The following is a 13,117-nucleotide window of genomic DNA, read 5'->3' on the forward strand; positions in this document are numbered from 1 at the left end:
GCTATGTTGGTCTGTGTGTGTATGTATGTGTAATAATGAGACCAGTGTGTGTGTGTGTGTGTGTGTAGGTGCACACGCGTATGTGTGTGTGTGTGTGTGTGTGTGTGTGTGTCTGTGTGTGTGTGTGTGTAATTCCATCTCTCCTTAATCTCTCTGTTCCTAATTCACCGTGTACGTTCAGCCGCCTAATAGGATCTGACGAGAGCCCGCCGCCACGCTAGCTCGCTAGCCGCTAATGAGTGCGCCGCTACAGTCAGGGAATCAAAGGCCCTCATCAGCTCAGCCCTCCTAATTACGGTAAACCTCGTTAGAGGGCTTCAGATCGGCTTTTAAATCTGATGAAATTCCCAATGATACTTACAATACATGGGAAGGTGAAAAATCAAAGGGCTAGGCTATTATCATGCTACACTTCATAGTGATCAACAATATGACATTACTTACGACGACAAAGCTGTAGTGTTTCGCTCTGCGAAAAACAGAAATGTACAACTTGCCACCAAATGCAGTTCTATGTGAAAGAATATGTCTAAAACAGTTAAAATGAGAGTAGTGCTAAGCTGTATTTGCTGTTATATAATGCTAATTGGAGTAAGAGGTAATGTAAGCAGTAGCGATGGTAGCAGCATCAGCAGTCTGTTGTGGTACATTACAGGCCTGGTCTGACTAGTCTGTGAAGCAGCAGGTGTGTGGACAGGACAGCAGGTCTCCATGTAACTGTATCTGTTAGTCTGCTGTCTGTCCCCCTCTCTTCCTCTGATCAAAGCACTTCCTTTCAATCTTGTTCCTCCCTCCTCCCCCCTTTTTTTCTCTCTCTGTCCTCCAACTCCCATGGCCTCCGCCCCTCTCCCTCCATCATAATTTGACTGATGATTACACCTATCACTCAAGGCAGCATGTGGCCAATTAGGAAGAGGGGTGACAGAGAGATGGGGAGGGGCCTGTGGGGTGTGGAAAAGGGGATTTTGTTTTGTCCATTTATGTGGTCAATCCTATTCAGGTTTCTTTTGTTATTGCCTCTTTCCCTCTTATTAGGGAATGATGGAAATATTTTCCCTGGGAACTCCCGCTTCTCTCTCTCTCTCTCTCTCTCTCTCTCTCTCTCTCTCTCTCTCTCTCCTTCTTGCTACTTCTCTCTGTCTCTTCCTGTGTTCCCGTGTAATCACAGACTCATTTAAAGTCACTTTTATACACTACCTCTGACTGCCGGTTAAGAGTGCGGCTACGGTCCAGGCTTTTATGGGCCTTAATGTGTCCTACAGCCACTTTGGCAACCGTGCCGTCGCTCCCTACACACACCACCGAGGAGAGAGAGAGAGAGAGAGAGAGAGAGAGAGAGAGAGTGGAAAGAGGGGAGAAAAAAACAAGAGGGCAAACAGCCATGGCGACTCAGCCAGGCTGAAAAAGAGGGGAACGAAAGTGGATGAAAGAAGAGGGAGGGAGAGGGACGTGTGCGACAAAATGGACAGAACATGGGAGAGTCAAAAGACAGGGAAGAGAGGGGTCACTTAGTCACTCCCCCAACACCCCCTGCCCCATGTCCCGCCCCCCCCCCTTCCCTCGGCCCTTTATAGCCAGACAAAGGGACAGAGGAGTGCACCCCTTGTACAGAAAAAGGAGGGGTCCCTCCCTCCCTCTTTTTTCTCCTAATCTTCCCAGCCAACTGGTGAATACAGTTGGGGCGGATGGGGCTAATTTACAGACAGACCGAATGGATGTGAAACCTTCAAGGCCAAACTGCACATTTGAAAAGACAAAGCAGTCTCTCCCATCCTTGGTTCACAGCTACAAGTCAAATGAGAAAAAAACTGTAAATGGATCACTCTTCTGAAAACATGAAACCTGCACCTGTGCCTGATTTTGCCAGAACCTGTGTGAATATTTGTGAATGTCCAAACTCTCTGCTCTCTACTGAGAGAGAGAAAGAGAGAGAGAAAGAGAGAGAGAAAGGGGGTACGTGAGGTGAAGGAGAGAAGGAGAAGAGGAGAAGATATTGTGCTAAGGCTGGGGAATGAGGGGAAGAACAGGGCGGAAGAGTACAACAGATTGGTTTCAGGACGGAGCGGTCCTGCAGGGAGAGGGACGGAGAGCAGGAAGGAGAGAGGGGATAAAGGGAGAGGGAAATGTCGAGAAGCATAAAGAGACGAGAAGATTAACCATGCTATCTCCTTTCACTAAATGGCCGGGTTAGTGGGATCTGTGTGTACAGCAGTGTGTGTGTGTGTGTGTGTGTGTGTGTGTGTGTGTGTACGTGCATGCATGCGTAGGTGGGTGCGTGCGATGGCTGATACACCAATATACAATTTCTCCATAACCTCATACTTGCTGCATTCTATCACAACAACCGAAGAACCGTACACACACACACACACACACACACACACACACACACACACACACACACATACACACACGCGCACACACACACGCACAGGCAGACTGAAGGACAGCCGTGGAACCCCAAAGGTTAATAGGACCCCTTCATTATCATAAATCTTATCAGCAAAATGAAATGGAGAGAAGGACCCCTGATTTAGGTGTCCGCCGTGCCGGGCTAGAGGGGGGAGGGACCTAATCAAACCTCCAGAGTTTATTGGTCTTTTTTATTATCTAAATGTACCCGTACATGAATGGGTGACAAGGGTGAAAGCCACCAGCAATCAACAACAAAAAAAGACAGGGGAGGGAAAAACAGATTGTTATTTTCATCATAGGCCTACAGTCATCTCAGCGGGACAAGGAGCCTTATATCTTATTCAGTGAAAAATGTATTACTTTTATCCTCAATTCGATGGAGGTTTAAGAAGAACCTTTCTTTTGGGAGACATTGTAATAATCTTCAAATAAATCAAATAAATGGCACCCCAATCAACCAATCCAGTGTTCGATATATACAGTCGACAGGACTGGAATGGTTTGTTTGTACTCTGCTAGTCTGATTTGTGTTGATTGGACTCATGTGGTGTATCAACACTCCAACTCCCCCTCGGACTGATCACAGGTTGACCAACGTTGACCACATCCCCGCTCTCCACACTCTCCCTGCGTGTACGTTTACAAACACACACACGCATACACGCACGCACGCACACACACACCCACACACACACAAACACCCACACACCTCAATCTGTGGCACGGCAGGACGCCTTGGTACACTGTGTGGAGGTCAAGTGTGTTTCAGTGTGTGTGTGTGTGTGTGCGTGTGTGTATGTGTGTATGTATTAGAGTGTGGGGGGGGAGGATAGAGAGGTGTAAATGACCAGGAGGGGGGGAGTATGTGTGTATTCTTGAGATGTGTTGATTAAGAGCCTGGACCACCCCCCCCCCACCCCCCTGTCCACCTCTCCCCCCTCTCCTCCCCTAGTCTCGGGGGGATAGGTCTGATTAAGTGGCCTTCTCACCCGGCCTCTGATTAGGACTAATGCTGGGCTGTATTTCACCAGACACACTGTCCCACAACACCATAGAATAACTCAGTTAGTGTGTGTGTGTGTGTGTGTGTGTGTCTGTCTGTCTGTCTGCATAACATGTTGTGTTGTATGTGTAACATGTTTATTTTTACATCACATTTATTGAATGTGTGTAGTGTGTGTGTAGTGCATACAGTACAGTATGTGTGCATGTAATGGCCTGCCTCTGTAAGTGGCTTTGTGGAGTATATGTGTGTATATAATGAGTTTAAGTGAGCGTGCGTACGTGTGTAGTGTTTGTGCTGCGGTACTTGAGTGTATATATGAACATGTCTGTGTAATGGTCATGCTGCGGTAAGTGTATGTGTGTGTGTGTGTGTGTGTACGTGTGCGCGTGCGTGTGTGTTTGTGTGTACAATAATTGGTAATAATGGTGGGTGAGGGGGAATTGAGTTGGTAGCCTGGCCAGTCCTCCCAGGGAGAAACTCAATACCATTCACTGCTGCTAATGAGCTCTGGGACTTCATCAGCATTAATACTGCATTAGTCTGAGGCCACACAAACACAACACACACACACACACACACACACACACACACACACACACACACACACACACATTATGCCCTTTTAAACATAAAAAACACACCCTTGTACTGCGCACACACATACACACACACACACACACACACACACACACACACACACACACGACAAAGACACAGTGATACATTCCGAGCTTTCTATTACAGGCTTACATAATTGTCCAAACTCCCGTCCATCAGGTGAACAGTAGTAAAGGAATATATAATGCATGTATGTGGTAGTATGCAATTAACAGAGATTCCAAGAAAGATGCAGACAGGTATCCTTTCTGGGGAAGCATGCAGTTATTCACTGTCAAGATATGTCAAGAGCACCTCTGTGAAACTAAAATAAATACCTCAACCGCATCCAGATATCTCAATTATGTTCAGCAGCATTCTGTCATGAGGGATGCTGCATTACTGAGCCCTGTGGTCTACTCATCCTCAATCTAATTCTAGCATGATGGAGGGAGGGAGGGAGGGAGGGAGAGAGGGAGGGAGGGAGGGAGAGGTAGGGAGAGAGAGAGAGAGAGAGAGAGAGAGAAAGAGACATATCATTGTACTGTAGAATGGAGCAGGAACAAGGAGTAAGAGAGAGGGAGAGAGAGGTAGCTTAATGCAATAAAGCATGTAGTATTGACATCTTTCGTGTGTCTATTGATTCCCCATTATGTTACTAACAAACCCAGGTTGACATTTTGTCATTGGCAATCATGTTAACACTGTGACTCGCACGCTCCCTACGACGCACCGATCTATACCTATATACACACGTGGAGGTTCGGACACACACACACACACACACACACACACACACGCAAGCACATGCATTGGCTCATACGCACAATCAAACTATTGCTCTGCTCACACACTCATACACACACACACACACACACACACACACACACACACACGCCATCACAACGTGCAAGTCCAAGCAACCTCTCCGCTGAGCCAATGGCCATAGACACAGGAATACCCACACAAAGATCAATGTGAAACTATACCAGGTTTATTAAAATACATTCAAACATATTGTGTGAAACATACAGATATATAAAAGCATACATAATACAGTAGGGACTGTAGATAAACGTTTAAATAATATATTCCCCAAAGTCAGTCCTGAACTACTCAAAACATGTTAGAAAACGGTGCACAATGACAGTTGGTCATTGCCTCCAACACTGATCGATCCCACTTCGCTGAAGCCGCTGCGCATCTTTGGCGTTGGCTTTGTGGCTCATGACATGAGGCAAGCTGAAGAAGAGCAAATCTATTCTGACCAACGTGTGTGTGTGTGTGTGTGTGTGTGTGTGTATGTGTCTGAGAGAGAGAGAGGGAGTGAGGGAGGAGTGTACCAGGAGGTGTGTGTGTGTGTGTGTGTGTCTGAGAGAGAGAGAGGGAGTGAGGGAGGAGTGTACCAGGAGGTGTGTGTGTGTATGTGTCTGAGAGAGAGAGAGGGAGTGAGGGAGGAGTGTACCAGGAGGTGTGTGTGTGTATGTGTCTGAGAGAGAGAGAGGGAGTGAGGGAGGAGTGTACCAGGAGGTGTGTGTGTGAGGGTGCATGTGAGTGAGTGTAACGGTGTGTGACAGAAAGTGTGTGCACAGGTTATGTCAGTGTGTGTGTGTGTGTGTGTGTGTGTGTGTGTGTGTGTGTGTGTAGTCTACAGGAGGCAACAGTATCAGTCATGTCCTCTCCTCTTCCATCCACTTTGACTTGGGTAAACCTGCTTCTATCGGCCACATTAAAGTTTCATACACCAGTTAATGCTGATGGTTTCACAAACCACTTAACTACACATACACACACACACACACACACACACACACACACACACACACACACACACACACACACACACACACACTGCAGAGGCTACCAGGACAGACCCTCAGACACAATGCCATTAAATATAGAACAAAATCTTGAATGAGTGCGAATGGCTGACTCTCCGGTGGAAAACACCCCCACACGCATGTAATGTTACTTGTTACATGATTGTCCGTGACGTGTGGTGTACATAACCCCCATAGGGTTTCAGTGTGTGTGTGAGGCCTGTGTAACATCAAAGAGATTGAAAACATACAGCATGGAGGGGCGGGTTGAGGTGATTCGAACACTTTTGTGAATGACCTTTGACCCTTTAGAGAGCTGAACCTCAAAGGAGTCAGGAGCCAAGGAGACAGTTTAACAGGGGACTCCAGTCAAGAGCTCTCCACACTCCATGGGACACTGTAGCTAGGTGTGTGTGTGTGTGTGTGTGTGTGTGTGTGTGTGTGTGTGTGTGTGTTGGACTGACAGCTAGGAAAGTAAGGTAAGCGTGCTGTTTGGGGCTACCTTCAAATTGAATACAGTAGGCTATTTCTTATGGTGTATGATATCAAGAGAGAATAACACATCAGTCAATGTGCTATGGCCATTACATTGACGTATAAGTACAGTAGCACCGTCCTACATAAACAACACATCCGTTGACCTCCTGATGCAGATGCTGTTACAGGACACTCCACCGAACCCATAATGGCTCACGCGCAGTTTACTCTCACCTCTCCCGCTCAAACTGGGTTTTCCTCTCCCTCCTCATTTTTCACTCTGTCATCTGCTTTTACTTTCACCGGCTTCTCTCCCTCTCTTTCTCCATTTTTTTTTATCTCACTTTGACACTCGCCATTTTTCAACGTGCGGAGCGCGAAAACTCCTCCTCCCAGTCCCCGCTCTCTCTCTCCTCTACCCCTCCCCTCTCTCCTCTCTTGTGTGCAATCTCTAGAGATACACTCAGGTAACAGGTCCCCCCCCTCTCTCTCTCCATCACATATCCCCTCATCATTACACCGTATAAACATCCCTTTGGTGCCAGAGAGTAGACGGAGGAGAAGTGAAACTCGCCTCTCTGAAATCTAATGGACTCGAACTGATCTGAAAATTAGGCATTGGGAACAAGGAATAGGCGCACCATAGGGTGCGTATCCCTTTAAGAGAACCCGGCCACCGGCCAAGGTGCACACTGAGACATATTTACGCACCATTACGTCCTGATACGCATGATACTGTATGCATTACTGAATGACTTTAATACAGAAAGGCGCCGGAAAATAATAGCCCCATTGCCTTCATATGCTACTTTCCATCACCCCCTCCCTTATCATCGTTCACAGTAGCCTACACACACCAAGCGAGAACAGGGACATTACACATATCTTCCCTCCCCTATGGATGATGGAAAAAGGAGCTAAGCCACTGCTATACGTCTGTAGCAGAGCTGGACGGAGCCACAGTGACACAGCCACAGTCAGTGACACACGGAAGCCAGGCTGGCTGCTCTCCCACTATGCGTCCCATTATTCCGCTTCAGCGCAGATGAAACGCAGACGGCGCCCCAGCAGCCCAAGCCTCTGCCGCCCTCCCCCTCCCTGCATCCCCAGCCTCCCTCTGCCGGTCTAGCGACCTGCCAGCCTGTCACCGCACGCAGACAAGCGTCGGGACTGAGAAACGTAATCCCTGAAAGTCCATTTCCGTCATGTTTACAGAGATGAATGCGTTATCCTCACCGGTACACACACAGAGAATCGTTACATCGAATTACGCAAATTGAGATAAGGCCTATTCAATGAATAGCAGCCATATCTCCTCTTTGCAGGTATTTCACAACAGATAAACATTGCACACTCTCGAATAAGACTGACATAAAACGAAATAACAGTAGTATTTCCATCTTCTCCTCGTGTATCCGTCCTTCCCCGTTCACCCACTCTCTGCCTCTATCTCCCCCTCTCCCTGCTTCCACCGGTGCTGGAATCGATCTCCGCAGGATCGATAAGTTGGCATGAATATTCCCTGCCTGCCGAGAGTGTAGTTCGGGAGAGACGGAGGCTGAGGCACAGGCGCAGGGAGTGGAGGAGAGGGGAAGGACGGAGACGAAGAGAGGAGAGAAAAACACACGGGGGAAGAGGGACACATAACCGGGTGAACACATCAACACCGACGATGGAACCGTCGCTCATCATGCGCACGTGTCCTTTCAAGAGGGTGGAGACCAAAGCGAGATTTTAAGCAATTATTTATAATCAAACTATGGACTTCAGGGTATCTACACAAGCTACCATTACTTAGAAATTAATATCTGGAGTTAAAAGGAGTGTATTTCAGCCCTCAACAAAAGGAACGGAGGTGTGTGTCAGTGTGTGAACCAACAGCACTTCCCGGTTCCAAGTGGATAGTCGGCACCGAGAAGCGCGCGACGTGAAGTCGCAAGGTGGGGCGCGTATGCATGACTGAGTCTTACCGACATGGAGGGTCGCAAGAGTGGCAAGAATAACGGAAAATGTCTTACCGGGGTCGGAACGCAGAGCCAGCGGGGACTTGAGACGCCAGGCGTTGAGGTCAGGGGCAGTTCTCTGAAACACGAACGGCACCGGCAAGGGAACAAACATGATCTTCCTCCGTCTTCTGGTTTTTCTTGTTTATAATTTGTCAGTTGTAGCCTATTTGTGACGAGACGTTTCTTCTGTGTATCTTCGTCCTTTTTTCAGGTAGACAACGTTTGGAATATATTTGGTAGGCCTATCGAAAACTTCGCTAACATTCGTTGTTAGTTGGTTTTGCGCAAACAGGTTATGCTGGATACCTATATTTACATTTTTGGATATCTGCTTCGTGTCAGCATGACTTTGGTGTAAATATGCATAGAACACATGTACGATGGTCCCTTGAGTGTACAACAATTAGGCAATAGCCTTCACCACAGTCCAAACTAACACACAGACGGATAGAGGAAAGCTAACCTCACTATGCTATACCAAAAAAAGTTGTATTATTATTGCAGGCCTATAATAATCTTGTCAGCCTGTTATTATATCCAGATTGTTGCGTATGTCTCTGCCTCTCTCTGTAATGTGCAGTGATGTAGGACTTTGACCATGCAAGCGCCTGTCGTTTGGTATAGGCGACTCTCTTATTCATCCATATATGCCCTTATATTCTCCTCTCACTGTAAGCCCAATGTCTCCCTATTCGGCAGGCGTGAGAACAGTCGCTAGCCTTCTCCTAGCATCACTCGGGGTTAGCTTTGGTATTCGCTTGTAAGTAAAACAATAAATTATAGTATATTAAAAACAGACAAAATCATGTCGCGCTGGCGAATAAGTAGGTTATAAAGGATAGCAATTATTGTAGTCTTATTTGGATTTGTGTTATTTTTGGTTAATCTACTGTATTTGGTCTTTAGCTGATCGCACTCTCTCTCCCCCTCTCCCTTGCATCTATACACACATTCATCCACACGCACAAAGCAGCGAATCGTGTTTAAAATATATTCAAAATAGCGTAATTAATCTGATCAACGGAAATAAATAAACAATCTGAAAGGCTACACAACGTGCTCCCTTGGCCTGTACGCTCCTCCTCCCTCGCTCGCTGTCACAAGGCAGTAATTAAAACGCAATCAATCGATAAATAAATAAATAAACAAATAGATAAATAAAGAACCGAAACAACACATAAAGAAAGCGGAATCTGTTACGTTTCTCGTTTTTTCGGAACACTTGCCTATCTTTCCGTCCATCCGTCTGTGTGTCTTTTTGTTTGTCTGATTGTCCCCGTTATTTGGGAACCCCAATAGCTCATTCGACCCGACTCCCTCCAGTATTCTAGCGATCTGCCACTACGCTGCCCGCAACATAGAAGCGAGAGAGCACCCGCTACTACTCACACATTACCACCCCACCCCCACACCCCCTCCTCTCCTCTCCCCCCCTCTCTCTCGCGCGCTCTCTCTCGCTCCATCCTTCCTCCCACCCCCTTCTCCCTCGTTTTCACCACCGCTGCAAAAGGTATCCTGTATTGATTTCTGGCTTTTTTTCCTCTTAATAATACCAGCTATAATGATGCGAATGGTGATCATTACATTACTGCTAGTCTGGGAGAGTGGGGTCAGAGATAAGCGAATGAAACTAAGCAAAAAAACCTTTGAGCACTTATGGCACTGTAAGACTTAGTTAATAGCCAAGATCAGTTGCTGAAGACCTCCCTCAGTTGATCATTTCACATATAGCATACATATAATTTATAGTGTTCTACGAATTTGTAGCTTCAAATGATGTTGTGATTGATCAGTACGTGGAAACGGAATGCACCTTTGAATTACAGTAGGCCTACAATACTTTAGCAAACCCATTTAAAAGTTAGGCTTAAACGATAGGCTATAACGCATTATAGTGCCATACGAGTTTATAAGCACTCATTTAACAGATGGTTCTTATAACAGTATGTATCAAGCCTATACATACACTCAGAGTCCATCACACTACAATACATTGTAAGACTGCATACTTGTATGCACGTGACAAATAAAGAATCTTGAATCTTGAATCTTGACTTCCTATAAGCATTTATAACACTGCAAAGAGGTGCCTCCTCCCACACTGCATTATGCTCAGGTGGTTTAGAGAGTTATTCTTTTTTTCCACATTTCTTTTTGGTCTCACTAATCAACACATTCACCTATTATTCATGTTAGAAGATAGAGGGCGACCATCTAGAGGAGACTGCTACAGGTAGGCTAAACCATGGATCAAGCCTCCCACTCGAATGAGACCAGTGAAGACTGTATATTACCGGCTGCACGAGAGCACCGGTTCGCCCTACATCTCCCTCATATCGCCAACATTTCGAGCGGTTCTCAACGCTGTCAATTACTAGGCCGCATCAGCCGACGCCACGCGCTTACACACAGATTATTGTCGATATAGATTTTTAAATAGAAAAATCTATACGTTAAACATCGTAGTCAATACGGGAAAATCAATAGCACTGAGCAAGACCTTTCCCCTCAACATCTCCCATTCTAGAGGCCTATTTATTACCGGTTCAATATCAACTGTGAATCATTTGACTGCATATTGGAAAAATAGTAAAATTATTATTATTATTATCATTATTATTATTATTATTATTATTATTATTATTATTATCATCACAATTGTTATTATTGTCTATTATTATCATGAATAATAATAACTAACCACTCTGCTTTAACTATATAGGAATATAGTTTCTAATTATGAAAAATGCAGGACGTTTTTTCCACCTTTCATCTTTCCCTACAGCCTTCCAAGACACCCCAATTGTACAACAAGGTTTTATTGTCCCTCTCCCTCCCTCCGATTCACGTATGACAGATGACATCCGCAAGTCCAACGAGAGAAAGAGGAAGGGAGGGATAGAATGAGAGGAGGGAGGAGAAGCGACTAGTTGTCCTTCACGCACCCCCTTTTCTCGACAGAGGGAGCCGCGCGCGCCCCTATCCCTCCTCCCCATACTCCTTCCAGACAAAAGCAATTATTTCTTGTAGAATGTAGTGTGGTTGTGCGCGTCTGTAGGAGAGAGGGATGGAGGGAGGGTGTGTGAGATTGAAGGAGGGGAAAATAAGATGGTGTTGGAGGGGATAGGAGGATGGGAAGGGGGGGCTAACACCTTCAGCATCCCCCCGTCCTCCGTGCACTCCTTCGTCCAACTGTATTTTCTTTTTCTCTGACTAACATCCAACAAAATAAACTCGGTTTGGTACCGCCAACAACAACTTTACGCACACAACCCACTTCTATGCTTACAAAAACCGTTAATGATTTTGAACTCGAGTTTGGGCATCAAGGCCGTTGTCTCTCCATTGTATATGCGCAAACCAATTTAGCAAAAAGGATTCGCACAAACAGCCAGACGTAATTTCTCTCTCTCTCTCTGTCCCTCTGTCTCTGTCTCTCTCTCTCTTGCTCTCTCTCTCTCGCACACACACACACACAAACAGATTACTGTAGTTATAAATGATGTTCTATTTGGTGTATATATTAAGCCTCAGGTAAGCATCCCTATCTGTACTCACAAGTGACACCTGGCCCAAACACCAAACTTGTCTTTTTGTTTCTACCCAGGCCAGGTCCCTTCTCTGTTCTCCTGCCTATAGGGAGCCCTCAGGGAGCCTGGTCCAGACCTCCACTCCCCAGGGGCTATAGGGACCCCAAAAGCCCAGGGAGAATCCCCTTGGGGGGGGGGGGGCTCTCCAATAACCCCTGCTGGACCACTCTCACCAGGGGCCAGGCTGGGACTGACTGTCCACCTACTGATCATCAAACCTCTCCATACAGACATAGTCTTATTTTTCTCTTTTCCCCCTGCTGACAAATGCTGAGGGAAGGCTGGAGTTGCTGTTGCTGTAACTGCTTTCATTTTATGATACTATATTAAAGTATGATACTGAAATGGATGATACATATGGTTGTTTGATATTCAAAATAAAGTTTGGGGATGTCTGCTGATATTTGCGTAATTTTTGCCTGTGTGAATAATGTAAAGGTCATATTTTGTGGTATTATTCTATTTCTGTAGAGTAAAAGCATAAACAGCATGGTTTTAAAAACACTGCATGTATGTTTCTGGATTCTCTTCAACATGTTTCTAGTAGGTAGAGGAACGTACATCATCAAAAGCCTCTCATTATTGTATTTAGTATAAATACTATTTCATTTTGATTGTATGACATTAAGTAACAACATATGCATACTATTAGATTGTGATATTGGTGCAGTTCATCTTTACTGTAATTTCCTCTCCATTTCATATCACAGTAATGGCCATATAAACAGTTCCAGTATGCTGATTGCTGGTAACTATGAGGTTCTTGTAAAATATTTGTCAAACAAATGGTATTTATCATTATGCACACTGTAAACAACGACCATTATAACATTGTTCTTGGTGAGGATTTCAGTGTTGAGCAGGGCCGTGCACAGACTTGTGGAAGGGCAGGTGCTGTTTCCCAAAAAGGGCACAGGGGGGTGGGGGATTGTGAGGGGCCTATCATACACTGACTACCATTTTTTATTTAAAAAAAAAAAAAAACACCTTCCAGGAGGGCACTTTGGGAGTGGCAGGGCATATTCCTTCTGCCATGCACGTTACAATCAATATAATATAAACATTTACAAATTATAAAACAGTTTTAGGGAAATAACTGTCATTTTTAATTGGACAATTTCACATTAAAACAAATTACTCAGACTACTAAGATATTACATTTGGTTTTGATTTGGTAAAAATTAAAGGCATTGTCATGAGTACGGA

The 13,117-nt window shown here is 45.4% G+C and overlaps 1 protein-coding gene across 1 annotated transcript in view; it reads right to left on the reverse strand.

Annotated features, from left to right (window-relative positions):
* pou2f2b (POU class 2 homeobox 2b) overlaps positions 1 to 8,433 on the reverse strand; it is a gene marked incomplete at its 5' end in the record, with an annotated part of 38,566 nt that extends 30,133 nt beyond the window's left edge. Inside the window, one exon of the mRNA XM_083679252.1 lies at positions 8,334 to 8,433. Coding sequence (XP_083535378.1) covers positions 8,334 to 8,433 — 100 coding nt within the window. The remainder of the gene's footprint in view (positions 1 to 8,333) is intronic.
* Between the last annotated feature and the right edge of the window lie 4,684 nt (positions 8,434 to 13,117).

The sequence above is a fragment of the Argentina silus genome (genome assembly GCF_951799395.1).
Source record: "Argentina silus genome assembly, chromosome: 10".
In the NCBI taxonomy this organism is placed as follows: Eukaryota; Metazoa; Chordata; class Actinopteri; order Argentiniformes; family Argentinidae; genus Argentina; species Argentina silus.